The sequence below is a fragment of the Rhipicephalus microplus genome, chromosome 3, assembly GCF_043290135.1.
Source record: "Rhipicephalus microplus isolate Deutch F79 chromosome 3, USDA_Rmic, whole genome shotgun sequence".
In the NCBI taxonomy this organism is placed as follows: Eukaryota; Metazoa; Arthropoda; class Arachnida; order Ixodida; family Ixodidae; genus Rhipicephalus; species Rhipicephalus microplus.
The window spans coordinates 162,954,438-162,981,131 of NC_134702.1; the positions used below are offsets into that span (position 1 = coordinate 162,954,438).

At 44.4% G+C, this 26,694-nt stretch overlaps 2 protein-coding genes across 3 annotated transcripts in view; both read left to right on the plus strand.

Annotated features, from left to right (window-relative positions):
• Nucleotides 1–21,178, plus strand: part of LOC119170472 (transmembrane protease serine 9-like) — a 54,553-nt gene extending 33,375 nt beyond the window's left edge. Inside the window, exons 8-12 of the mRNA XM_075888140.1 lie at nucleotides 6,032–6,468; nucleotides 11,686–11,818; nucleotides 18,998–19,139; nucleotides 20,325–20,467; nucleotides 20,899–21,178. Coding sequence (XP_075744255.1) covers nucleotides 6,032–6,468; nucleotides 11,686–11,818; nucleotides 18,998–19,139; nucleotides 20,325–20,467; nucleotides 20,899–21,132 — 1,089 coding nt within the window. The 3' untranslated portion in view covers nucleotides 21,133–21,178. The remainder of the gene's footprint in view (nucleotides 1–6,031; nucleotides 6,469–11,685; nucleotides 11,819–18,997; nucleotides 19,140–20,324; nucleotides 20,468–20,898) is intronic.
• Nucleotides 21,179–23,853: 2,675 nt separating this feature from the next.
• Nucleotides 23,854–26,694, plus strand: part of LOC119181193 (short transient receptor potential channel 3) — a 55,653-nt gene continuing 52,812 nt past the window's right edge. For both annotated transcript variants that reach the window (XM_075890411.1, XM_075890412.1), the window contains exon 1: nucleotides 23,854–24,024. The gene's annotated coding sequence lies outside the window, so the exon portion shown is untranslated. The remainder of the gene's footprint in view (nucleotides 24,025–26,694) is intronic.

Below are 26,694 nucleotides of genomic sequence, written 5' to 3' on the forward strand. Positions count from 1 at the left end.
GGTGGTGGCCAGGCGATCTATAGCTTTCTCCATCGCTTTTTCAATCATGTCTGCAATGGACACTGAAAGAGAAGCTTCTAAAGTTGCATTATGTCGGGCTGCAACACCAGCATATCCCTGGGTTCTTGCCTGAATTTCAGCGATGGCGTCTTTTCGTGAACAGCGTCTGCGATCAACAATTTCCATAATTTGAGTCTCCCGCGCTTTGGCTGAGCAATTAGCGTTATCTGCGCAGTGCTGCTCATGACAAAGACAACACTTTTCTTCAGTACAATTGCATTCATTTGCAGTATGTGCCTCACCACATTTTCGGCATCTGGGAGCTGACCTACATCCTTTTAAAGTGTGTCCATAGCGCCAACATTTCTGACACTGGAGGGGACGAGGTGACAGTTGTTCGACTCTGAATATTAAAGGCCACGCCTTGATTTCAGTGGGGCGAATCGACCCGGCAAATGTGACAATTACAGACTCAGTAGGGATCTTTGTCTGTTCTACAACTCGTGAGCATCTATAAACTGCAATAGCACCTGCCTCAGAGAACATCTCTAGGACCTCAGCTGGAGTCATGTTGATGTCTACGCCTCGGACAATACCTCTGACGCATGCTAGGTGAGGAGGAATGAAGGCGCTCACCGGATTGGTAGCGAACATCGAGCATTTAAGTAAGTCTTTGACACAGAGCTGGTCAGGAGAAAAGCAGACAATGCCTCCCTTGCCAAACTGCCGGACCTCTGTGATGGTGTGATAGTGAGTTGTCGCTGCTTTGAGTTCCGACTGGATCACTTTAGGGTTTTTCATCTTAATGACTCCGTCGTTGCTTGGGACTAGGGCCACAGGAACGGAAGCGACGCCATTGCGTAGGAACTGGTCCACTGGTAGCTCCTGCGGTGAAAGAGAAGCAGACCAGAGATAAGTCCCTGGTCCAGGCGAAGAAAGCGGCATCTGTCTGGATTGACTAGCCAGAAGGGTACTAGCTAATCAATGCTAAGGCTTTAGATACGCCTATCCAAGAAGAAATTCAGTAGAGGCTACTCAGATTTCAGCCAAACCCCCAGAGCAAGCAAGCGTGCGAGCCTGACTATCAGCCTGACGCTCAGTTCCTCCTTCTCGAACGCCCCGTCGTCGTCCTCCTCTTCTCTCTCCCCATGGCTTGGCTTGACTTTGACGACACGATTCCGCCTTTTCCTTGTCTCATCGTCATCTTCGTCGGCGCACGGCACAGCACAAACTCACAAACATCGCGCACCAGATGAACCTACCGCGCGTATCATGACACCCACACGTGTACAGGGGTGTTCTTCAAATGTGCTTGACCTAATTTTTATTAGTGACCACTTTCCCGCAGATAAGGCCACTATTGAACTAAAGGATGACATATCCGATCACAAGATAGTATCATGCTCGATTCCCTTACAAAAGCGCATCAGGCATTCTAACTTAATTGTGTCTTATCTCGACTTAAGCAATGTGATGACGCTAATATACTGGACCTGTTATCACACGAACTTCGTTCATTCCAACGCCTTGCCGGTCATCCGGATATTCATATGAAAACCTTATGGCAGAAATTTAAAGAAATTGATTCGTATACTGCATATATCACTACGTACCAACTAAAAAAAAGAGGGAAAGAGTTCAATCCATGGATAAATTGAGACATTATTCATGTAAAATCTAAAGTAAAGCGCCTGAGAAAGTCTTCAAAACAAACATCAAATGTCATAAATACTAAGAACTTTACGGAAGCCATTAGTTCCATGAAGTCTCAAATTAAAGCAGCCAAAAACTACTACTTTTCCTGCAATTTACCCCAGTTTATAAATGATGCACCTCAAAAGTTTGGGAACTATTCAAATTCAAAAATAAAAAAAGATAGCAAATTATCTCCAGATGAAAGCAGAGAACGAGCTAATTTGTTCAATAACTCCTTTCATGCAGTATTCACGCCAGACAACGACGTCCGACCGCCTCTCGAAATTCATAGCGCCAACCCCTTTGAACCTGTCCGCTTAAGCGAAGCAGGTATATGTGACTTTTAGCTAAAAACAAAGGTTAAGAAACAACCAGGGCCTGATAATATACCCAATCAGTTTCTCACCCGTTACGCCGAACGGATAACCAAATATCCGTTCATTTTCTCAAGATGTCCCTAAGGAAATGCTCCCTTCCCAATGACTGGAACGTGCCAAGAGTCATACCAATTCACAAATCAGGTAATGAGGTTGACGTCACTAATTATCGCCCGATATGCTTGACAAGCACTGCTTGCAAAATACTAGAGCATATTATTCTTAAGAATATCACTACTTACCTTGAAAAAGAGCACACTTTGTCACCATTTCGTAAAGTTTCGTAAAGTTTCGTAAAGGCCTATCTACCGTTACGCAACTCACTGAATTTATACATGAGCTGTCATCGGCCATTGACCATCAAAAGCAGATCGACCTTATTTCACTTGATTTTTGGTGGATCGTGCTGGGTAAACACATCGCCTACAACCTGGAACTCCGATCCCGCACCCTGCCGTCGACCATGCAAGTTGACGCTGCCCAACAAACAATACCTCTCGCGGCCGCTACTTGCCCCGGCCCGGTTCATCAGCGAGACCCCCCGATCTTTGCCGGCACCGAAGACCAGGACGTCGAGGACTGGCTGTCGTCATACGAGAAAGTCAGTGGACCCAACAGGTGGGATGATGCTGCTAAGTTAGGCACTGTAAATTTTTATCTCACCGACGTGGCCAAGCTGTGGTATACGAACCACGAAACCGAGTTCGCGAATTGGTCCGCCTTCAAGGACACAATATGTGCCGTTTTTGGTCGTCCTGCCTTACGGAAGCTACGCGCCGAACAACGTCTGCGCACACGGGCACAGCAGCCAGGCGAAACTTTCACATCATATATAGAAGATGCGATCGATCTCTGCCGGCACGTCGATGCTTCCATGAGCGAGAGTACGAAGATACAGCACATTATGAAGGGCGTCGACGATGACGTTTTCCAGATGCTTCTCGCGAAGTCTCCTAGCACTGTGGCAGAAGTAGTGGCTTTGTGCCAAACCTATGATGAATTGCGGAGGCAACGAGCTCAGACGCAACGCTCATTCCAGACAATCCAACCAGTGACCGCACTGGACGCTATGACTGACCAGACAAACCTTCTCGCACAAATGAAAGACTTCGTGCGAGAGGAAGTGGTTCGGCAGCTTTCTCTGCTGCCTTTTGCTCAACGCCAGGACCTCTCGCACCAACAGCCACTGCGACACCCACCACCATTGACTCCCATGCTCCGACATGTGGTCCAGGAGCAGATTTCCGAGGCTATGCCGGTTTCACTGGGTTTCGCATCAAAAGTTACTAATTAAACTACAGGCGACAATAAGTAAACGACCAATCATACTATGGATTACCTCATATCTGACTGAGCGAACACAGTTCGTAAAAATAAACCAACAAACAACGGAGCTATCAAAAGTTACATCAGGTGTACCGCAGGGCAGCGTCTTTGCCCCTATTTTATTCGTTATATTTATTAACCATTGGCTCCAGCCTAATGGAACGAACATCAAGCTTTTCGCCGACGATTGTATCATTTAGAAAGAAATGAACTCTCCTTCGGACCAAATTGACCGTAGCAATGCCCTATTATCACTATTTATTTGGTGCACGAAAGAGCAGATGACCCTTAACGTAAAAAAAATCAGCTTCGTTAAGAATATTGCGTAAACAAATGCTATCATATTTTGACTACACTACTGACGACACACCGCTAACTTCCCTAATACAGCATAAGTACCTAGGACTAGTAAATTCTAATGATCTTAGATGGGAGGCACACGTTAACTATGTGACATCTTCAGCCTTAAAAAAATTTTTTTAGAAATACGACTACGTTCCGCACCACCTCACACATAACTCTTAGCCTATAAAACCCTAATCCGCCCATTATTAGAATACGCGAACTTAGTCTGGTTCCCGGCACCAAAGAACCTAATTAAAAAGCTAGAAGGGGTACAAAGAAAAGCGGTTAGATTTACCTATAATAAATACAGTTTGCTCGACTCACCGTCTGAACTAATTGCAAGAGCCGGGATATTAACATTATGAAATTGCGCTACAGTCGCACGCCAGAAAATGCTCTTCCAACTTATTCACAGGCAGCTAAACATCGACAGCTCGAGATTCATATCTACTTCAGAAACCAGACAGTCACGCCATAAACATTTACTAACTTTACAGGAATACCGTTTCAGCACCAACTGCTTCAAGTATTTCTTCTTCCCACAGTCAATTAGAGAATGGGATAGATTGCCCACTTGTCTGACTAATACTAAAGATTTGAATACTTTTTTAACTTTACTTGAAGACCACATTCGTGACACTCATAGCTGAAATGATGTTTTTTTTTTCCTATGCTTCTTCTCGCTTGCACAGTTCTTGGTTGCTTTTTGAATATGTCAGTGTTATCTGTGGATTACGTAGTATATTATTTTGGTGTATATCTGCCAGACAGAGGTTGTGCTTTTTTACTCTTCTTGTATCATCATAGAATATTTGTAGTCACGCATTTTCACATGCAAGTGCATCTATTGTGTATTTGGTTGCCCTCCTGCAATTGTCCCCATAGGGAGTGGCAGTATGTAAAAATAAATAAATAAATTACTAAATAAATTAAAATTTGAAATAAATAAAGCGTTTTACTTGATTAGTACAATCCACAGTTTTTTTTTCTGATCGTCTGTCTCGTGCGTCAAGACATCTTTCGACATCTTGTCATCGCTGTGTGTTTTTACTATTGATCATGTCTTGTGAATGCATACAATGGTTCTTGTAAATATGCTAAGCATGTTTATTTTGCTTACTAACTACAGGAACTTCTATCGTACATAGAGCTGATTCATTTATTCACTGAATTAACGTTTCCTGAGTCTTGATTTCTTTCGGATCGATTCAGATTATATACATTTCAGATGCAGGCACAGGAGACTGAAGAAAACAAAACGAGCGAGTGCTAGGAAGTTTGAAGGGCAGGATTTTATTAAAGGTAATAGAAATACATAAAGAAAGACGTAATAGGAAGACACTATAACGTCACTACATTACACCACGACGTGTGCAGCATACTTTTACGTTTCTGAAGCTCCTCAGGTTATGATTGGCTTGGCCATTACTACATCACTCGGCGCATAACTCGCGTTGTAAGACTCAGGGGCGTATTTCCTCGGGGAGTTACAGAAAGACAAGGAATTTTGCCAGCCCGTTGTATTTTTATTCGGGATACTATCTCTGGAATAGCCGGAGAAAGATTAGGAACCTTTCCAGGCCGCAGATATTGATATCCGGTGAGGTGATTCCACGATGTGCTATTGATACGTCTACACGATGCGGGAGCGTGTGTTTGCACGTGAGATAGGTGGGACGTGTGCGAGCGCAAGTCAGGGTATTTCCCGATGGTGACAAAACGTAGTCGTACAAAAGGCACACTTGAGTCAATGCACATTGGGAAAAACACAAGGTTGCGAGAGCTCTATTTATCATAGCGTTTATCAATAATAGACTAGCACGGAAACAGTTAGTTAGAAACGTCCACGTGCATTTTTACACCGTTGAAAGGCCCACGTGCCCGAGTGAAGGAAGGAAGGCGGCGCAGGAAAGGAAGATAGCCGTGGCCTTAATTGAGTGATGACTTGTCTGTGAGAAGGAAGTTAAAGAGTGATGATTGAGCAAGGACACATCGGAGGTGCCAGCGAAAACGAAGAAACGTAATTGCTTACTTTTTGTATCCATATATAGCATTTCACCCATATACTAAATCATTCGCAGCCAGGCTAACATCTCGAGTTTTTAATTGACGTTTATCTCTCTCTCTCTCTCTCTATCTCTCTCTCTCTCTGTAAGGCATTGAATGAAGGTTGTTATCCGCTTGGCCTCGAAGTGCAACCTTCTGCTCGCCATGCATTTTCTATGGCTAATCAGTGGCGGGCCCGATAAGGATTCGCATTACTGCTTCGTTGGATCGGCTGATGAAAGAAGACACACATTGTAGTTTTCGAGCAGCCGGCCTCGCACCCTGCAACCTCGTCGCTGTATTTCGCCCCAGCCTATACCCACGCGTGCTGTATTCGAACAGTCTATAAGTGCTGCGCGAAGTTCCTGTCTGTGGAAGCATTGGGCTCGATCGCTGCCAGCATGACTGTGCGCTTTCGCGTCGTCGTTAGCCTAGCGGCGACACTCTGGGCTGTTGGGGAAGTCCGGGCTGCACCTGCCCTCGAACAGTGTGGTCGGCCGTCCATCGATCCTCTGCTGCAAGGTGAAGACAGGATCCTAGGCGGCAACGAAGCGGCTCCTGGAAGCTGGCCCTGGCAGGCCGGCTTTCTGCTCCACCACAACCTGCCCCTCGAACGCCACTTCTGCGCAGGCGCTTTGATTGACAGACGCCACGTCATCACTGCCTCGCACTGCGTGCGGTAAGCTTCCGTAAGCAGCAATACGGATTTGCGTCTCTAAGCGAAGTCGTACAACAAACTTAAATATACGAACATGACAGACGAAAGCGTTCGTGCGCTCGCACAATTTCTCAGTGTGTGGTGCCGCTTCGCATGGTAAACCTGTAAGATAGTGTTCTTCGTTCAACTTGTTAAAGTAGTTCTTAACTAATCGCGCAAATGTGCCAATACTTATCTAATTTCTTTTAGATGCAGGGCATCTTATACTCGCGCCTTGTAGTGCGGCGTCCGCGCCGTCCGCGCCGTCCGCACCGCTTCTCGAACATTCGACAGCTGACGCGCGCGCATGCGCCGTCGCGCCGTCGCCCACTCTTCCACCATCTGTGCATCCCTTCCTCCTCTACACACCGCGCGCGCTTCACTCCTCCACCATCTGTGCACCCTTCCTCCTCTACACACCGCGTTCGACATCTACAATTCTCCTGATTCTCCAGTGGACGCGCATGTGGCGTCGCGCTTCGAGAACATTCAACAGCTGACAGTGCATGCGCCGTCGTGCTGTATATATACTCAAGGTCGGCGCTCGCTCGCTCAGTTGCCGCTCGTTGGTTGGTTTGTACGGCGCGTCGACGTCCAAGGTCGCGGTGAAATGAATTCCAACGAATCCACAAACACAATGATCGACGTCCCTTCGACCAGCGCCGCCCTTTCGCATACGTGTGTACGTGTTCACTCATTTAACACCCCCTCCTACAACCACGTTAACCAATTTAGCCATCGACCCAAGTAAGTCGCAATTTAACACCCCATTTCACAACCACGTTAACCAATTTAGCCATCGACCCAAGTAAGTCGCACTTTAACACCCCGTTAACCAATTATATGGTCCGCATCCTCCTCAGTGTTCCCCCGAGGGAAGCTGCGGGCAATTTTTTTTCTTTGCATTTGTTGTGGGGGTTGTGTGCATAAACTCTCACTTGGAGCAGTTTAGCCATCATGCATTTTTTTGGCTGCCGGAACCACCAGTTCGGAAACAATTTAGGGATCATAATTCGAGGTGCGTCCGCAATTAGAGAATGAGGGTCCTTTTCTCTGCACTGCAATGTTTTACCCACCGTAAGTTTATCCAGCAAAACGTAAACCGCTGAAATAAATAAAAATATTTGTATGTTATTTTCGCTTTTATCGTTATTACAAATGAACACTGAGAAGACTCATATAACCGGTCCAGATCAGCAAGACATATCGATAATATATATTCAAGCAAATTGTCGTTGGGAGATTTACGTTGGGTTAACAGTGTCATTTCATTCTATTTTATGCCTTATACAGTGGCAGTTTTTGCGTTGCAGAAGGGTCAGTTACCGCTGCCGCAAAAACTGCAGTTGTATTTTTTCATGGCATTTCTTTAAACTCGTCTATGCAACAGTTTCTGGATGTAAATGTTTCCTCAATGGAGATTTCTCAATGAAAACGCTTCACTGTCGGGTATAAGATGCTACACTTATAATCCACAGAAGCATCTTTTGTGAATTGTGCGATAGGCACCCGCATACGCTTTTAGATAAAGGGCCTATATGTGACCCTTATCATGGACGTAACGTGTCGATAAGAAATGCATTCTCCGGATGGGAAGACATAAACGACTGCCCTCGAGTTCTATTATATTCTGATAGTGGTCTCCTGCTTCATCAATAATTCAGGCTAACAGTGTTATTAACGATGATGTTGAGCTCGAATATATGCCCTTCAAGCTCTTTTTTGTTTTTCTATTTTTCGGACAGCATGGAATGTAACTTAGGCCGTATACATTCAAAGAAATTCAGAAAGGTGAATTCAAATTTGAATGCGAAGTACTCATATTACATAGCAGATCCTGAAAGATGTATTCCAATTATCATCTCTTTTGAAGTCACAAGTACCGCATTTTATCAAAAACACATAGCGCGGTTATCTTTTTAAACCACCGCCACTACAATATGATGATGTGACTTATACATGTTAATCAAAATTATACTTAGCAGAATTTCTTAAAGACAAGGTCTCTGGAGGTCAATGAAGATCGCTTTGTACATGCGTTGTGCTGTCAGGAAAGAATGCAAGATGCATGATAGCGAGGCTTACGGGCATTTAATGAACATAATTTGCATAAACGAGGTTCTAAATATTTCAGTAGAGGGCAGTCGAAATTCTGCATGCAATATGGTTTTCATAGATTGCGGGTTTGGTCCCGATCGGGGCGGTCGCGTTTCAATGGAGGTGAATAGGTAGAGGCCCGTCTACTGCGTGTTCCGTGCCCTTTAAAAAAACCCTAGATGGTCAAATTATCCGGAGCCGTCATGACGTGGCTCTTGTTTGGGGCATTAAATGCTACTGTGTAGCGTTTCCTCACTCAAGTGGGGGGCATGCCATGAGTCCCACCCATTGACAGACAATAGAGAGCGGAGGCACTGCGATGAACCTTGGCATCCCTCCTCTCTTGAAAGAGAACCCTGTGGACGCTTACGTATTTCACTCCCAAACAGAGAAATAAAAGGGTGCGCGACAGGCTTTGCACGTGTCGTCAGCCGTTCTGCGCAACATAACTTGTGTATTTCGCAGAGCTAAAGTGACAGGGGAGTTGTCCACGCTGTGCCGCTGCCACTACGCGGTATGCATCGATGGAATGCCACAGTGCGCAACAACGTAGGCTGGTGTATAGGTTGCTGAAAAAGCTCGTGCCCCTCTTTGTGGTGCTACCTGCGATTTGCGAAACTGGACGCTGTGCCCCAGCCAGTTAGAAAGGAATTTAGTTTTTATTGGCTGCAGTATGCTCCGAGTCACCTCTTCAACGACGTCATTGTTACTCCGCCTCCCCTTTAAAGAGTCAAAACTGAACTGCGAGAACGTTTCGACATACACAAATTCACTGTGTGTTTGCGTACATATAAACACATTCGTTACGATGTTGAGAAGCGCGAAACTGGTTCGTCTGATTGGCCGTATTGTTTGACGAATGGTGGATAAAATTTTGGTTATGCGACATCCTTATTATTCGCTTCACCTTGCCTGTAAAATAAAGAAAAACACTGGACCACATTGAAAAAAAAAAAACGTCACTTCTTTTTGATGAAAAAAAAAGGTGGACGCTTGGCCGTTCTTAGACATTCAGAAGTTACGGCGAGATGAAATATAGGCACAATAAAATTAATACTGTGGCAAACCTGTAGGCTACAGCGCAGTTAAACTCCGCAGTAAAGTGTCGAAATGGTGTGAAGACCAAGGAGGAGGGGCAGAAATAATGAAGCGACGCATTTTCATGTTTAGAACGTGCAACCACGAAGCTAGGCATTTTATTTCGAAGTATGTAGGCCTCAGTGGCAAGGGCGCTCGACTGCTGACCGAAAATTCGCTAGTTCAACCCAGGCCGTGGCGGTCACATTTTCGATGCAGGCAAAATGATGGAGGCCCATATACTGTGCGATGTAAGTGCACGTTAAGGAACACCAGATGGTTAAAATTTGCTGAGCCCTCCACTACGGCGTCTCTCATAGCCTTAACGTGGTTATGGGACCTAAAACGCCGCATATTATCATTTTATTATTATGAAGTATGAAAACGTTCGCTGCTTCTGAGGTAGAATGACACAAGTGTTGCCATTGAGCAAACACGAGTGAGAAAAAGATATTGCACTGCTTCCCCCATCGAAATAACGCGAGCTGCAACATTCACCTTGCGCAGATCTGCCGATGTTGCGGAGGCAGCACAGTGAGTGACCAGTCCTCTCGGCTAGCAGCTTGTTCAGTGCAAGAGCTGCACAATTCTTGTCTTATAAAGTGCATGCGCCGCGTAGTCTACATAAAGCACTGTGCCTTATTTAGCGTGAATGCGTCATTGCTGCAATGAAATCAGTACAAAGAAGTATTCACTAAAAACTAAACTTTCTTTTAGTTAGCCATCGGTAACACCGGGAAAGAACAAACTGTAAGAACTTTGGTACGCTCACTGATGGGACAGACCTTCTTGAGTAGTATGCACACAACAAGTTAGTGACGTTGGATTACTATTCAGTGCCTAATGGGTTTATTTTGAGGACGTTTTACTGAATTTAGTCGAAGTAAAGTGTAAAAAAAGGCTAACGAGAAATCCACATGTTCACATTTATGAGTAATTTGCAAGATCTGCCTTTCTTCAAGCCCATTCATTTTCATCCCATGATGTACGTACGATATGTGGCCGACCTAAGCAAAAAAAAAACAAAGAAAACGATCTAATGTCAAGATAGCGTTAGAAAAGAAATGAAACATGGAAAATTCACAAGAAAAAGTATAGAATGAATTGTTTCCAAGTTTAAAGAATATCATTGAAAAAAACCATGGTGCGTCAGTCAGTATGCAAAAAAGATTAAGAATTGCAACATTGCCTTCATTGCACCCAAGTACAGCGATAGAATCGTGTCCAAGTATTCTGTACTTCCCATTTTTAGTGGGTTGTCCTGAAGGACCTAAAAGATTTAAAGAGAAGCTCCCTGGATCCCGTACTTATGGGATCATATAGCGTAGACTAATAGAGAACCAAACAAACTACTGCAAGTGACCTACGTGAGCCGTGTGATACAAATGCATGTCACTATGACCCTGTATTAAAAATAATGGGCACTTTAAGAAAAAAGCAGATGATAAACCTGACTGTCGTCAATGTTTGGTTTCTTCATATGAAGACTACGTACACTTGATCCGTATTCAGCTTAAGAAACTTCAGTCGACTTCTCGAAGCATATTCAGAAATATCCAGGGCATATTCGTTGCCAAAATAATAAATAAACGCCGGTCGTCGATTCACCGACCTTTGTGAACGTTGTCACATCAAGCATTAGATACCTACGGTTGAAACATTCTCAAATACTTTGCTGTAAAGTCGCCTCCGCCGTGTGATGTGCTTGTCGTTGTCTTGTTGCCTGTCCTGCAACCACTCAATTTCGGGAGCTCTTCAGACACTGCCGCCATGTTTGTTTCACTGCGGCATTACCGTGTCGGCTCACCAATTTTCATTGATTACTAAATTGAGTGTCGATATATATTTTCAGCGCATTCATGTTTCAATTTTTCGGGCATTCGAGTCCCGGTGATGCCAGAGCGTTGTCAAGCTTGCCACATGCACCACCCTAAAGAACGTAACGAATGCAGAAACGTACGCGGTGACCCGAGAAGTGAAGTAATAACTAAAGACAAGCTCTCTCTCTCTCTTTCTGCATCACAGGTACTTCCCATCAGTGGTCCATCCACTGATTCGTATTCACCTGGGATCTCACCAAAGGGAAACCACCGACCCAACAGAAGAGGTGTTTGCTATAGGGCACATCTGTGAGCACAGGGCTTCGTACAAGACATACGTAAGTGCACACTAACGCGTCCAAGGATTGGGTGCAAATTTTGTACGTAGCTACTCAATCGCTCTACCGAGTTATGCTGAGTTATGCATCCTTACGTTCTGTGAGGATGCATAGCTCGGCGTATTGGTGCCAAGACACTGGCAGACAGACTGTAGTACGCTTATTTATCCGTGCCTCTCCTAGTCTGTTGTCGTAATCGCGCATTTTGCCTGAGCACAAGCTATAATTTGTTTTGTTTTATTTGAATAGAAAATAAACAAAGCATTAGTTGTCACCGTTACTTGGCGACGGGTGTACTCCTTTCTCCTTTATTGGTAAAAATAAAGAATTAACAATACAAAATAGCATATATACATATACAGTCCTACATAGGTGGGTACAAAAGTTATCTTAGGGCCAGAATAAACACGTAGCCGCCACGCTCACTCTTAACTGTAGTGAGTTCAGTATAGTGGTCCCAAATATTTGTTTCTTCGAGAAGAAATTGCACAGAGCGCCTTCATTGCTTTGGGATTCATTTTAGATGACCATGGGACTAGTATTCCATTCAGCCCAGACGTTCACTCGGAAGCAAGCGTATGGTGTTCCTGTTCGAATCACCTTCTGTGTGTGTCGTGTTTCGGACAGTCGAGCAGCCGGTGATAGATATCCTCGTCGTCGTAGCCACATGAATATGCTGATGATGTTGCACGCTGAATCCGAAGTAGGAAGAGCTTGTGTAAGCAGCTCCGAGTCACTTAGGCGATGTTGTTGTTGTGGTGAGTGCGAATTATTGGTCAGGTTGAAGTATAAGGCTTATTTTCACAGAGACACCTAGAAGGTGTTGGCATAGGTATAGGTAGGTGTAAAGATTTCTTGAAATTATTGCAATTTTTTGTTTATATGCACATACCCACAAAAACACACGTGTGGGCATAATAAGTAAATGGTGACTGAACGTCCCTGAAAAAAAAATGATATATGGCTGTGCCCCTGCTGGCAAGTCTTCATGGCTGAAGCTTAGGTGATCCCGACGAGAGAGAAAGTACTACAACGAGTCGCATTAAGTAGGCAGTGAATAAAAGAGTTCATTTATTTCCACTCTGTGAACGTAGGTGCTTAATGGAGCTGAAAGAAACACAATTTTGTTTTAAAGTTTTGTAAAGAGTGCATAAGAGTGCACATTTATTGCCGGTCTCGGTCTTGATCAGAATGCTGTTTCCAGGCGGGATGGTCATGGCATCTTTTCTCTATCTTTTATGCACATTATCAGTGGCCCCATAGTATGGTGAAACATGCTTGACATGAAAGTTTAGTGACTGCTGGATTTTAACGGCAGAGCTGTTTAAGGCAGAGGTAAATTTCTTGGGACTCGTCGCCCCACATTCTAGCCCAGTTGTGCGAGCGAACAGAGTTTAAAATTACCGGTCCTGTTTTTTTTTTGCCATTATCACCGAATCTGTGTTTCAGACACAGGCATAGTATGATTACTGAACCTCCAATGGCACGAGTTTATTCCTTTTAGTATAGCTATATTTTACGTGCAAATAATGAATAAAACTTACTACCGGATACACCGGTTTTCTTTTCTTTCATTACTCCATTCTTAAAGGAGCTTCATACTCTTGCCTATTCGAGCCTTTTGACATTTCCAACTACCAATCATTGATGTCCCGCTGGGTTCCCAACAAATGTATTTTTGCTTTTGTGCTTTGTTTTCTCTTTTTTACTCTTCTTTGCATATCTCTGAAGCAAGCAGGGCTCTTGAAGTTAGGTTGACATTTATATCGCGTGTATGTTTCTTATGAAACTGTATCTGATTGTTAATACATTCATGTAGTGACCCTTCTAGGTTCAACCGTATTAACAAACAAACAAACAAACAAACAAGCAAGCAAGCAAATAACAAACAGACAAGGCATGTGCAAAGCTAAGTTGGTGAGAGGGAAGCTTATAGTAGTGACCTCAGTCAGGTAGGATAAAGGTAATGACGTGAGAGAGTCAAAGTCGGTAGAGGGATGGACAACACAGATGAAGCGGTGTCGGTATCGAATCTAGTGATGCGGCGAAATGGGATGGCTGAAAACTGCGCTCGAACTGCTGGGGATCTCGTCAATTCGTTCTGGAATGTTCGACAATTACCGGGTTACAACTGACGCCACCTGTTCGACTGATTTGTCTGCCTTCGTGAAGTTAAGTCAGTAGAACCTGCGCCCAATTTTCCTGGTGTGTAGAAGTCGCCATGGCAGCTTTATTTGTTAGCCTACAGACTGCTTTTATTTTACCACCACAAAAGCGGTGATGATTGTTTGGTGATGCAAACATTTCATCATCATCATCATCATCATCATCTTCATCATCTTTATCATCATCATCATCCCCCGCGTGCGTTTGCCTTCTTTGAAAATTCAGTCAGTTACCCTTAACGACCACCGGTTATCCTGCCTACGGGCTACGTGTCTGGCCCATGCCCATTTCCTTTTCTTGATTTCAACTATGATGTACTTAAGCCCGGCTTGTTCTCTTATCATCTATGCTCTCCTCTTGTCTCTTAAGTTTACACCTATCATTTTCCTTTCCATCGCTAGCTCCGTCGCCCTCATTTAGGCTGAACCCCCTTTGCAAGCCTCCAGGTTTCTGCTCAGTATGTAAGTACTGGCAAGATGCAACTGTTATATACCTTCCTCTTTAATGATAGTGGCAAGCTACCAGTCATGATTTCAGAGTGCTTGCTAATTGTGCTCCACTCATTCGCATTCTTCTACTTGCTTCAATCTTGTAGTTCGGCTCCCGGTTATTACCTGTGCAAAGTAGACATATTCCTTAACAACTTCCAGCGCCTCTCCACGTATCACAAAGTGCTGTTTTGTTCCAGAATTGCTTCACATTGCTTTAGTTTTGTCCATATTAATTTTTGACCTATTTATCTGCTTTCAGTGTTCAGTTCAATAATAATGAACTGTAATTCGTCCCGTGAGTTACTCATTGGAGGGTACTAAGGTACTCTTCATCAACTCTTATCTCTAACTCTTCCCAGACTACTGTAAACACGCGGTGAATAGCATTGGAGAGATTGTGTCTCCCTGCCTTATACCCTTCATTGTTTGGATTCTTTCGCTTTTTTATGGAGAACTGTAGTGGCTGTGCATTCTCTGTAGATTCCTTCCAGTGTGTTTATGTAAAGTTATTCGATGCCCTGATTTCGTAGTGCCTTCACTACTGCTAATGTCTCGACTGAGTCAAACGCCTCTATAAAAGCTACGTATAGGGGTTCGTTGTATTCAGCAATTTTCTCTATTACCTGATTGATAGTATGAAAATGGTATATCATTAAGTAGCCAGTACAAAATCCTGCTTGGTCCTTTGGCTGAATGAACTATAATATCGTCTTGATTCTATGAGCTATTATTTTTTATATATAGTTCGTAGACAACGAAGAGTGAGCTAATCGTCCTGTATTTTTTCAAGCCTTTGACCTCTTCTTTCTTGTGGATTAGGATGATGTTGGCGTTCTTCCAAGATTTTGGTACTCTTCCCGTCAGGAGACACTTTGTATATAAGGTGGCTAATTTTTCTTAGACAATTTTTCTGCCATCTTTCAGGAGATTCGTTGTTAATTCCTCCTCACCGGCGGCTTTGCCTCTTTGCATTTTTTCTAGGGTTTTCCTTACTTCCCCTCTCACTTCTCATGTTGGTAGGATGTCGTTTTTTGAACTATTATAGTTTGTCTCAATACCATCCTGGTTCTTTTGACTTCTGTACAGTTCTCTGTAGAAGCCCTCCGTCATCACGACTATCCTATCCATAATTGTTATGACATTTTCTTTCTTGTTTCTCAATGCATATATCCTATTTTTGCCTATGCACAAGTCTGCATTCGCAGCTTTTAGGCGTCTGCCGCTTTTTACAGCCTGCTCAGTTCTTTCCGTGTTATACCTCCTGTTGTCGGCTACTTCATGGCTATTGATTAACTTCGAAAGCTTCAGTAGCTATATTTGTCAGTTCCATTTGAGGCCTTATACGTTTTTCGTCTCTTATTAGGATTTTAGCCTCCTGAAATAGTTTGCGAATTTCCATTCCAGTGACTGAGCCTCCAACATCAGTTGCACACTCTTTGATGGCGCGAGTAATAGTATCGTTCATTGGGTCAACGCTAACGTCGATTATCTCAATTAGCACCTCGAATCGATTCTGAAAGAAAACTCTGAATTCCTGTATTTTTACTCTCACCGCCAGTTCAATAATTGGCTTCTTGTGTATCAGTTTTTGTCTTTGCTTTTTTAAATCTAGGTGTATACGAGCTCTTACCGTTCCATGGTCACAGCTTCCAATCTTACCAACTACTTCTACTACCTGTAAATTGTGTGAGTGTACACGCAGAATGAAGTCGATTTCATTTTTAGTTTCGCCATTGAGACTTTGCCACACCCACTTACAGTTAGCCCGTTTTCTGAAGAAGGTATTCATAATCCGTAAATAATTGTGTTCTGTGAACTCTGCTAATAACTCCCCTCTGGCATTTCTAGAGCCGATGCCATATTTTCCGGCAGCCCCGCCACGGGGGTCTAGTGGCTAAAGTACTCGGCTGTTAACCCGCAGGTCACGGGATTGAATACCGGCTGTGGCAGCTGCATTTCCGATGGAGGTGGAAACGCTGTAGAGCTGTGTACTCAGATTTTGGTGCACGTTAAAGAACCCCAGGTGGTCGAAATTTCCGGAGCCCTGCACTACAGCGTCTCTCATATTGATATGGTGTCTTTGGGACGTTAATTTCCACATATACATCAATCATATTACCCCACTGCGTGGTCTCCGGCCTGTTTTTTGCCTACTTTGGCATTAAAGTCGCTTATAAGAAGAGTAGACTGTGTATTTACTTTATTAATGGCTGACTCTACGTCTTCATAAAAGCATTCAACCGTATGATCATCATGGCTCGATGTAGGTGCACAGGCCTCTACCACCTTCATCTTGTACCTTTTGTTTAACTTAATTATGATGCTTGCCACCCTCTCCCTGATACTAAAGTATTCTTCTATGTTGCCAGCGGCCCCGCCGCGGTGGTCTAGTGGCTAAGGTACTCGGCTGCAGACCCGCAGGGCGCGGGTTCGAATCCCGGCTGCGGCGGCTGCATTTCCGATGGAGGTGGAATTGTTGTAGGCTCGTGTGCTCAGATTTGGGTGCACGTTAAAGAACCCCAGGTGGTCTGAATTTCCAGAGCCCTCCACTACGGCGTCTCTCATAATCATATAGTGGTTTTGGGACGTTAAACCCCACATATCAATCAATTATGTTGCCAGCGATATTCTTGTGTATGAGAAACCTCAATCCTAGTTATTTTCTGTCAATTAATCCACGGTAGCACAGGACGTGTCCATTCTTCAGCACTGTATAAGCCTCACGTGTCTTCCTAACTTCGCTGAGCCCCATTACATCCCATTTAACACCATCTAATTCTTCGAATATCACAGCTAGACTATTCTCACTAGATAGCGTTCTAGTGTTGAAGGTAGCCATGTTCAGATTCCAATGGCGGCCTGTCCATACTCAGGGATTCTTAGCACCCTCCGCCACGTCACTGGTCTGACCACCGCCTTGGACAGTTGCTTCGCAGTTGCTGGTGACTGAAGGCCAAGGGTTAATTGATGTGTTCATGGGAGGTTGCGGCCAGGTACTGCGCCAGGGTGGCCAATCCTGCTCTGAGGAGGGAATGCATTGCTGGCAGCTGGTCGCCAGTGCGGCTGCACTCCAGACCTCTCTTTTATTATTTTTTAGCGATTCCTTTCTGTCGCATTAAAAAAAATACGATTGGGAATGGTTTGACATCTCTATTTGAACCAAATTGTGTCATGGCATGCTTAGCTGCGGCGCCATCTCGAGTAGATGGTCTGTTGCGCTTTATTAAGCAATGAAGAAAACCACCTGATCGTCTATAAGCTCCCAAATTCACCTAGCTCGTAGCTCGCCTCACCATTTTTTCTCTAATTGTCTGAAAATATGATTTCCCCATTAAAAAAAACCTGTGTGGTTTCGAACTTCTGACCTTGCGAGCTTGTGCCGGATTAGTGCCTTGAACGACCCTTCTTTCCACGTGTTTGTTCTCTCTTAACTTCTTCCTGTCATGCTCGATATTGACATTGTGGTTTTCAAAGGACCCGCAATGTCGGAGTTTTGCTGATTTTGAGTGGTCGCATTCCTACTTTGATGTTATCTGTAAACTGACCAGTTGCGCGCACCTCTTTTTCGACTAATGAGCTACTTCCATGTCATTCTTATGTTGAGCGTATACGTCGCGGGCGGTCGGAGTGCATGAAAATTAAACGCGGAAAGTTTGTATCTGCTAAAGAATGGACTGACACTGCCTTTAAGGCTATATGCTATTTTGCTGACGTTTAAGGGTAGTGGAAAAAAAACACTCTGGCAAATAGACATAGAAGAAAATAGTTGCCCTCAGACGGCAGTCAGCTATGCGTATTAGTAATTACATCAATGGTGAGCCTAATAACGTAAAATAAAAAGGAAGGTAAGGAGCGAATTATTTCTAGTTCTAGACAAACATTTACTTGACGGTTAATGCGTATGCCAAAGATTTGTGGGTAGTGAAGCCGCGTTTCAGTCATTTGCATGGTAATGAATGATTTTTCGTTATTCGAGATATATCGTTGTAGGTATTCTGTTTTTATATACACATTCGAATACTCACTCTTTCCTTGTAGCTGAGACGAAGTATTTAGCTGAGACTCATGACAATGTGCTTTCATTGAAGGGGCCACAAACAATACTAATGTCACTTCACTTAAGAATGCGTCTTTTAATGCTCAGTTACTTTTTATATAAACACTAGAGCACACAGCAAAGTAGAGACGTAAGTGCCAAAATGAATGTGCAAATATTATTTTAAAGAGAACATGTTATGTCTAGGAAGGATGCCGTGGGCTGTTCACCACAATTGAATAACGTCGATATAATTTGGAGCATGATCGCCGAGTGTCAACGTATAATACATATCGCGCAGAGGATAAAACTTTCTTTTCATACGAGAGTCTGGGGTGGATCCCGGGGGTGACCTCTTGTAGAGCCTTGCTGGACGTGGTGGCTCGCCGGACCTGGTTTAGGGTCGACCCCAGTATGTTCCCCACTTCCATCTCAGAAAGCCGTGCCTCCCAAAACCAAGAGTGCACACTTGGCTTTTCTGCGCAGAACGACATCGCCATTATCAAGCTCGAGAAGGACGTTTCCTTTAGCGAGTTTATCCAGCCAGTCTGCCTGCCAGAATACTCCCTCAATGACACCTTGCCCGAAAACACCGAGTTGTACGCTACAGGCTGGGGCAAAATTGACCGTGAGTATACAACAAGGAGGTTTAACCTCCTTGAATTTTTTTAAACCTCCTTGGCATACAGTCATGAAAACGTTATGCGTTGTATAGAATGGCACGCTTCATGGCAAATGTACATGCTTTACCTATTTACAGAGTCGTCAGAAAAATAGCAAAGCTGGCTAAGCGATAATGTAGATGATGTCTCACGTGCAACGTAAATTCTTAGTTAGGCATCACAAATACGGCGTTACAACGTTCGAATGCTCCTACTGAAGAAGGTTCGATAAACACGACACAATTTTGTTACCTTCTACATGCAATTATAAAGGATTCTCCAACACTTTATCAGCATGGTCTTGAAAAACGCTGCCGAACCATAGTCAATGATCCGGAGAACACGGGAACTAAGCAATATAGCCGAGCAGGCAGCCTCAAAATTACAAATTCAACCAAAAATCACTCGCTCTTCTCAAATAATCATCCCATAATTCAAAACGACTGCACCATCAGCCCAAAGTCAGAGGCTATCGCCTGATTTGAGTGTCGTGAGCTGCACTGCATGGTACCAAAGCCACCGCGGGATGCCGCAATGTTCCCGTGCTCTCTCGCGAAGCCACGCTTTCGAAGGAAAAAAAAAGTGGTTAAAGGCATGAAGCGTGCTGACGAATGAACGTAGATTCTTGCCCTCATCTCGTACCACCTTCCCCCTTCCCGTGTACATATAGCTTCCGGTGGGCTCATTGATGCGGCGTAAGGAAAGGAACCAGAGGGAGAAGAAAGTCGGGGATGTAAACCAGTACACAAGGACCGATAATCTTTCTATACGCTGGCGAAAGAGATGGAGGACTCTTAAATGTGGAAAAAGAGAGTGGAGAGGTGCTTGAAGCGTGTCAGAACGGCAGTATTATTTGAATGACTCAAAAATCTTTTTTGCGGAAGTCGATTCTTGAAGCAGTAGGATCGTTTATTATAGACAAATGGTGGTAGCCCGGTGAATTTTGGGACGTTAAACCGCACAAATCAATCAAGCCTGGTGAATTGCTGCAGAAATTCTTTAAGAAGACTTTGCGGTAGTAGTTATATTGTGCATGTAATACATCATTTATTTTGTTTGTAAAGATCTTACAGGAATGAAAAAAAATATTGCATTAGTGTGTGCAGCATCTTAGTGGGCTTAATCTACTTAACGGTGCATCGTACCTGCAGGAGACCAAGATGGTGACCTGGCCGACGTTCTGCGGCAGCTAGAGACACGGACATTGAGCACCGAAGAGTGCCAGAAGAGACTCACGGTCAAGCTGCTCGACACCTTAATTTGCACTGAGCACGTGGTGGGCTCCACATGCCACGTAAGAACAACCCAGCACTTAGGAGTCATTTGTGCTCTTAAATTATTATGGCATGACATTTAATATATGAAACTGTGTGAAAAACGTCAATATGTAGGCATCAAGAGTCGTGCTTTCGCACCTCTAAATGCTCCTGAAACTGTTCTCCCGGTTTTTTTGACATTCGCATTGAGTTTGTGTAAAAGACCAGTTTCCAAGTTTTTTATATAAAGGCAAAATAAGACCATAGTGCTTTCTCCAAGCTGCGTGCGACTGCATACATCTTAAAACTGAAGTGGGCTCTTCAACGCATAGCTATAGACGCGTTGAGAAGCCGTACACACGAATCATTCGTGCGTGCTGTTCACTGCATGCCCGGCGCACAAGTGGCCGTCATATTTATCAAATATTTTTCAACGTCTGTAATCTCACATCACGATTGAACGTTGTAGGGTGACAGCGGGGGGCCCCTGGTACGTCGAGACGAGAACGGCACGTGGTTCTTGGAAGGCGTCATCTCGGGCGGCCCGCGAGTGTGCGGTGACACGAAAACGCCCATGCGAGCGACGCGGGTGTCCCGCTTTGTGCGCTGGATCGAAGAGTACCGGCGTCGCGACGCCGCTGGAACGCTCGAAGACTTCTGCAAACCAAAGGACGTCAAAACGTCTGCAGAACCATCCGCGTGAGATCTGCCATCTCCACAAGTAATATTAAAGTGCGTTTTCTCCTAAACACTGTTTCCAGAGTGGCTTACTGTGTTAGTTGTAGGTATAATTGGCGGCTGGATAATATAGTTGACCGTTACCATCACCCAAGTTACGACGCAATGATAGTTACCTGATGCATAGCATTGTAGCCCGGAGACGTGCAAGGGGCACTTTGAAAAGAGAAACGTACGTCACCTAAATATAGGAATGATCTAAGGAATAATGAGATCAGTTTCATGATATCGCACGATATAGTTTAAAATATAACAACACACTCTATGACGATGCCGCCAATGCATATTGTGAACTGTGTAAACTAATCTATTTTTGCTTTGCGGTTAATTTATTTTAAGGCAAGATTACTCAACCAACTGATAGAACATACGTACTGATAAATTTTAAAATTTATCTAGAAAACGTTCGATTAGACAGCTTTAACCTTGTGCAACACTGCTGTTAGCATGCAGGAAATAAATAATAAATAAATCCTTCGCATGCACTAACGTAATGGTCTTAACAAAAAAAAAAGAAAGGTTTCTTGCTTTCTGGATTCTGATGTAAAAACACTGGCCAATAAATCACCTGCTCCTCCAGTTCCACGAATGTGTGTTGTACATGGTAATAGCACATTTGTATTAATATCAACACATACATGGCTGTCGTGTTATACGCAATAACGACGACTTTGATGGGAACAAGTAGCCTCTTTACGAGTGCTATGGGCCACTTCTGGTACTTTTCTCTGTAGAGCTCGTGCATGTGCTCAGTGAATGGAACAAAAATATATCAGGTGTTCAAAGTTATGCTTTCGTATGATTTTACTTAAAACTGAGATTCGAGAGAAACATCAAAACATCCTCTGTAGATAACTTGTACCTACAGGGAGACAAAAAGCGAGACAATAATTGTGGCTTTCAGTGGCACAATTAATTAGGATTCCATAGTTACCTTTTTTGTGACTGCAACAACGGGGCATAATCCTATTGAAAAGTTGGAGGCAGTGACACTTCTACACAGTTAAACTTGGAAGAATTGTCCTACCATGTCGATGATACCAGATATCCTACGGCAAAATTTTATTGTGCTCTGCATGATTACGCACTCAAGACAGTGAGTACTAGCGCGAAGCTCCTTCCCGATGGGCCGCAGCAGTTTAATGCGTCATTTAGTGTGATAACGAGTCGAAGGCACAGGCAAGGATGACAATGGTTGGCCTTTTACTACCGGCTGGCGAAAGCAATGCAATGACGCTTCTTCACATCGGGGAGGAGCATTGTGGCGATCTTCACCGCCTTGCATGCGTAATCAGGCACGGCAGAATTGAACTTTGTCGTAGAATATCTGGGAGCACAGACATTCCAGAAAAGTTCTTGCGCGTGCCATGGAACTGTGGAGAAGCGCAACTGCCTCAACATTTCAGTACAAATATGCCCGCTTGCCGGATTTACTGAAAGGTTAATTATTAAATTTCAGTTATTTGCGACGTTCACAGCGAATATTATTGCCTCACTTTGTGCCCCCCTGAACGCATGAGCTATCTGCAAAGGTGGTTTTCGTGATCTTCCCAGTGCTAAATTTCACTAAAACCATAAAGCCTAACTTTGAACACCTGCTATATATAGATAAACATCAGGTGCTTTGAACCCATCAGCCATGAATTGACAGGCCTGTTGCGGCTAATTTTACAGTCAATAAAATTATTGTTATAGAAGGCAAAGACATTGTGAACACCGGTGTTTGATTTTAGATTTTCGCGCAGAAACTTGAGCAAGTGAATGCGAGAGTAATATATCATTAAAATGTGCTCTCGGCATTCTGTAAGCGGTGGTTAACGTCATGTTTAATTGTTAATTTCGCGCTGAAACCTTAGACACTCAATATCACTTCGATATCACTGAAATGAGTGCCTTACATTAAGTTAATCATGTTTCTCTTTCGGAAATTTTTGTTAGACGACCATACGCTTCAGCTCTCACGGTAGCATCCAATCGTTATATGCACGTGCAGAGGGAAGTGCAACGAAGGTTGAACATGTCTGTTAATTATTTACTCCTTTGATAAATTACCAGTTTAGTAGTATTCAGGAACACAAGAGTACTTTCCGGCTAACTTAGAAGCAAAAAAAAAAGTTAACCAAAAAGCAGTAGGCCGTACAGTATAACAACTTACCGGTCCTTCCTGTTCTCTAATGTTCAAAGCTCCCACACAAATGCACGTGACAAGTGCTTTTGTTGTGTCAGCGCGCATCCTCGTCCGTCTGGCCTTGATAACCGTGACCTGTTAATCTCGGTGGCATTGAAACATGTCGAATGTCAAAAGGTGCACGCCTGAAAATTTGACCGATGTCGTGTACAAAAAAGAAAAAAATGTAAAATCATTTCAATTGGCCAATAAAAAAAGTGAGACCTGCTAAAGTTTTGACGCGTCAGCGTCACCTGAACTGGAAAGGTCAGTGCTCCGGGGCCCGCAGCCTTAAATACCCTTTCCGCTTCGGCAGATCTAACCGCACGCTACTCTGATGAGCGGCGCAGACTCGGAAGTCAACGGCTCACTCACGCGTTGCACTGACACGGGCGCGGCCGGCGATCGGTTCGGTCGGCGATTAATTAAACGCGTCGATGCGCGCCGGGATGAGGGATGTGGCCGGCAGATCCGCGCGACGCGTATTTGGGTCAATGCGCGCGATGGCGGCTCCTCGCGCTCTCGTTACGGCGCTGCGGGAAGCGCATCGTTTTGTGCACGTGTTGTTTCTCCGTTGGCGTCTACGTTAACTCATTCGCACGAACGACGCGCGAACAGATGAGACGAGTCCTTGGACAGCGCGGACGAGGTTAGGGCCGAGCCCGTCGCGGGTGTCTGCTACGACGCAAGGTAAGTAAACTAACCTTCAGGCCTGTCGACCTTGTGAGCTACCTGGGACCCTTTAGTGCTTCGGCCATATAAAGGACACCAAGAACGTGGATGAACGAAGGGGAAATAACAGGACTCGCTTCGCTTCTTTAGATGAAGTATTAATCTACTTGACGGTTAGTTTTTATTGGTATTGTATCAAGCTTATCAAAGACACCTGGAGGGTCTCTTATATAAGTAATTTGCACTCGAAGAAGTTAGTGAAGCGGTACTTTTGGATACCGAGTAATGCCGTCGGACAGAATGAGAAATCAGAGGAAGCTGCTAGCGGCACAAGTTATTGTTTCGTTTACCGCCGCAGTGTCATTTGCACATAACCAGGAAAGAATAAAAAGAAATGTTAGGTGGACTGTCCTTGGTTGCTTTTTTTCTGTTCTGACAATAAGCTCTTTACGCACCTTAACTAAGCATCTTCAGCGGGTTTGTCTAAAGGGACCCGTGCTCTTCCGCGCACACGCTACATGATAACGACGCCTCTCTGATACATTGTCACGCACGTGGATAGTGACGACCTGTGATAATAATGGCACTCTACCGTCTATGGCCTGGTGTGGCTTCGAGAACACTTTTTGGCCTTCCGTAACTGGGGGGAAGCTAGCGTCCCTTGAGACCGCGGCGACATAGTGGAGAACCATAGGAGAGTGGAGAACCATAAAACCATAGTGGAGAACCATACGCGAACCGACGGAAATCCGCGATCCATGATCTCAGTCCCCGGGCATTTCATTGAATAATCGCTGCCTTTCGGACCTCTTCTCTGAAAGACAGTGGCTGGTGAGCCATTATTTACCCAAGCACTGCGAGTACTGGACTTAAAGCGTCCAGTAATTGCAATGCACTTCTTGTTAACGTTGTGTGCATGTTGCTTAACAACAAGCGAATGGCGTTAATTAAGGGTCGCAAAAGAGCTATCACTTGCTGATCGGTGTTCCGCAAGTTCTCCATTGCAGCAGCTTGCTCTACAGAAGACGGCTTCTGCTGCGGCTCTTCTGCGCGTTGTGTACGCGTAAGTGGCGGCCACTCTTCTGTAGAGACTGGTCTGCACATTTGCTCTTTTCCAATGTCTGTGTTTGCCGTGCTGAAAACTGCAGCTGGCGATCTTTCCTGATGCGTCGACGTATTGCCCGAAGTTCACGCTGTCCGACGTGAAGACCTTGGATAGTGACGTCCTCTTCGCGGGATTTTTTCAGCAGCTTCTTGGTGGGTTGAGCTGTCTCGTACCATTTTCCTAATAGTAGATAATTCTTTCTTTATGTGCGGACATTCTTTCAAAGAAGCCTTGTGAGCACCCTGACAGTTAGGACACTTCAGTGTGGTTGCACTACGGTTGTCTTCCGCGTGTGGTTCGGCGCACCGGGGGCAAGCTGTGGAGCTCCTGCAAACACACTTTACATTTACATGGCCGATCTTCTGACGATTGAAGCACTGCACGGGTTCAGGAATAAACGGCCGAACATGTTGACAAAAGTGGCACACCTTCACGTATGCGGGAAGATAGCCACCTTTGAACGTTTCTCTCACACAGCGTGTTTCTCTCACACAGCGTGGGTAACTACTGCAAGCACACTTGCTTGATACCCAATAGGGCATTAATGATAATTTTTTTGGTAGTAGGCCAGCATTCACTATTCTATTTTCGTCATTCTTCTGAGAAGCGTAGTATCTGCTAAACACTTGCAAGGAATTTTGTGCCAATTATTCTTGCAGTGGCTCACGAAGATGAGGAATTACGGCTGAAGTGGGTATGCGCCACAGTTAATAGGCGAACAAGAACAAGCTTTTGTAATGGGTTGGAGCATTGGACGGCCAACTCGTTATACGCGGGATCATTCTCGTTATCTGGGCCGCCTATCCAGACAGTAGTCTGATTGTGTGCTCCACCCTCTTGTTAGATTGAATCCACATTCCCAGAAGCCTGTACTTCCGGTATGAGTACACCGGTCAGTGTGACTGTTAGTTTCACCCTATTGTTTTGTCTGGGCCTGCGCACCCTAAGTACTTCAGACTTTTCAGGGAGACATGACAGTCCTCTTGCTTTTGCGAACTCTTTCACACAATTGGCAGCCTCCTGTAGTCTTCCTCCTTTGAGTCCCAGTGAGCCCTTTGTCGTCCACATGGTGTCGTCATCGGCGTACATTGCATTCCGGATGCCATCTATAGCGTTAAGTTTCTCTGCCAGCTCGACCATTGCAATGTTGAGTACTATTTCGCTCTTTTCCTGCAAATTTATTGACTCTACCATCTGAGGGCTTCCTGTTAACACAGGAGTTGTAGAAAAGGAATTACAAAATATACACACACAAAAAGCAATGTCCTATGAAAATCAATGTTGCCCGTGGAATGAGCGAGTCTGGATACAACAAATTCTCTCAAGTATGCAGGTTCTTCTGGCACTTTATGCGAGCTTAGGGTGAGTTTTTGACGACGCCTGTTCATGCGTCTTCATGCAGCGCTTACTTCAAGCTGTACAGTGCGGTGAGAACACAATCGCATTGAGCACAAATTACTGAAAAAGACACTAGCGTTTACGGCTGCGAATGGGATCGGGAGAAGAATCAGCGCATGTTTCCCTCTGCCTATGCTTATTAGTACTTCGTGTGCCCTCTTTTCTTTTCCACCTCCCGTTCTTCC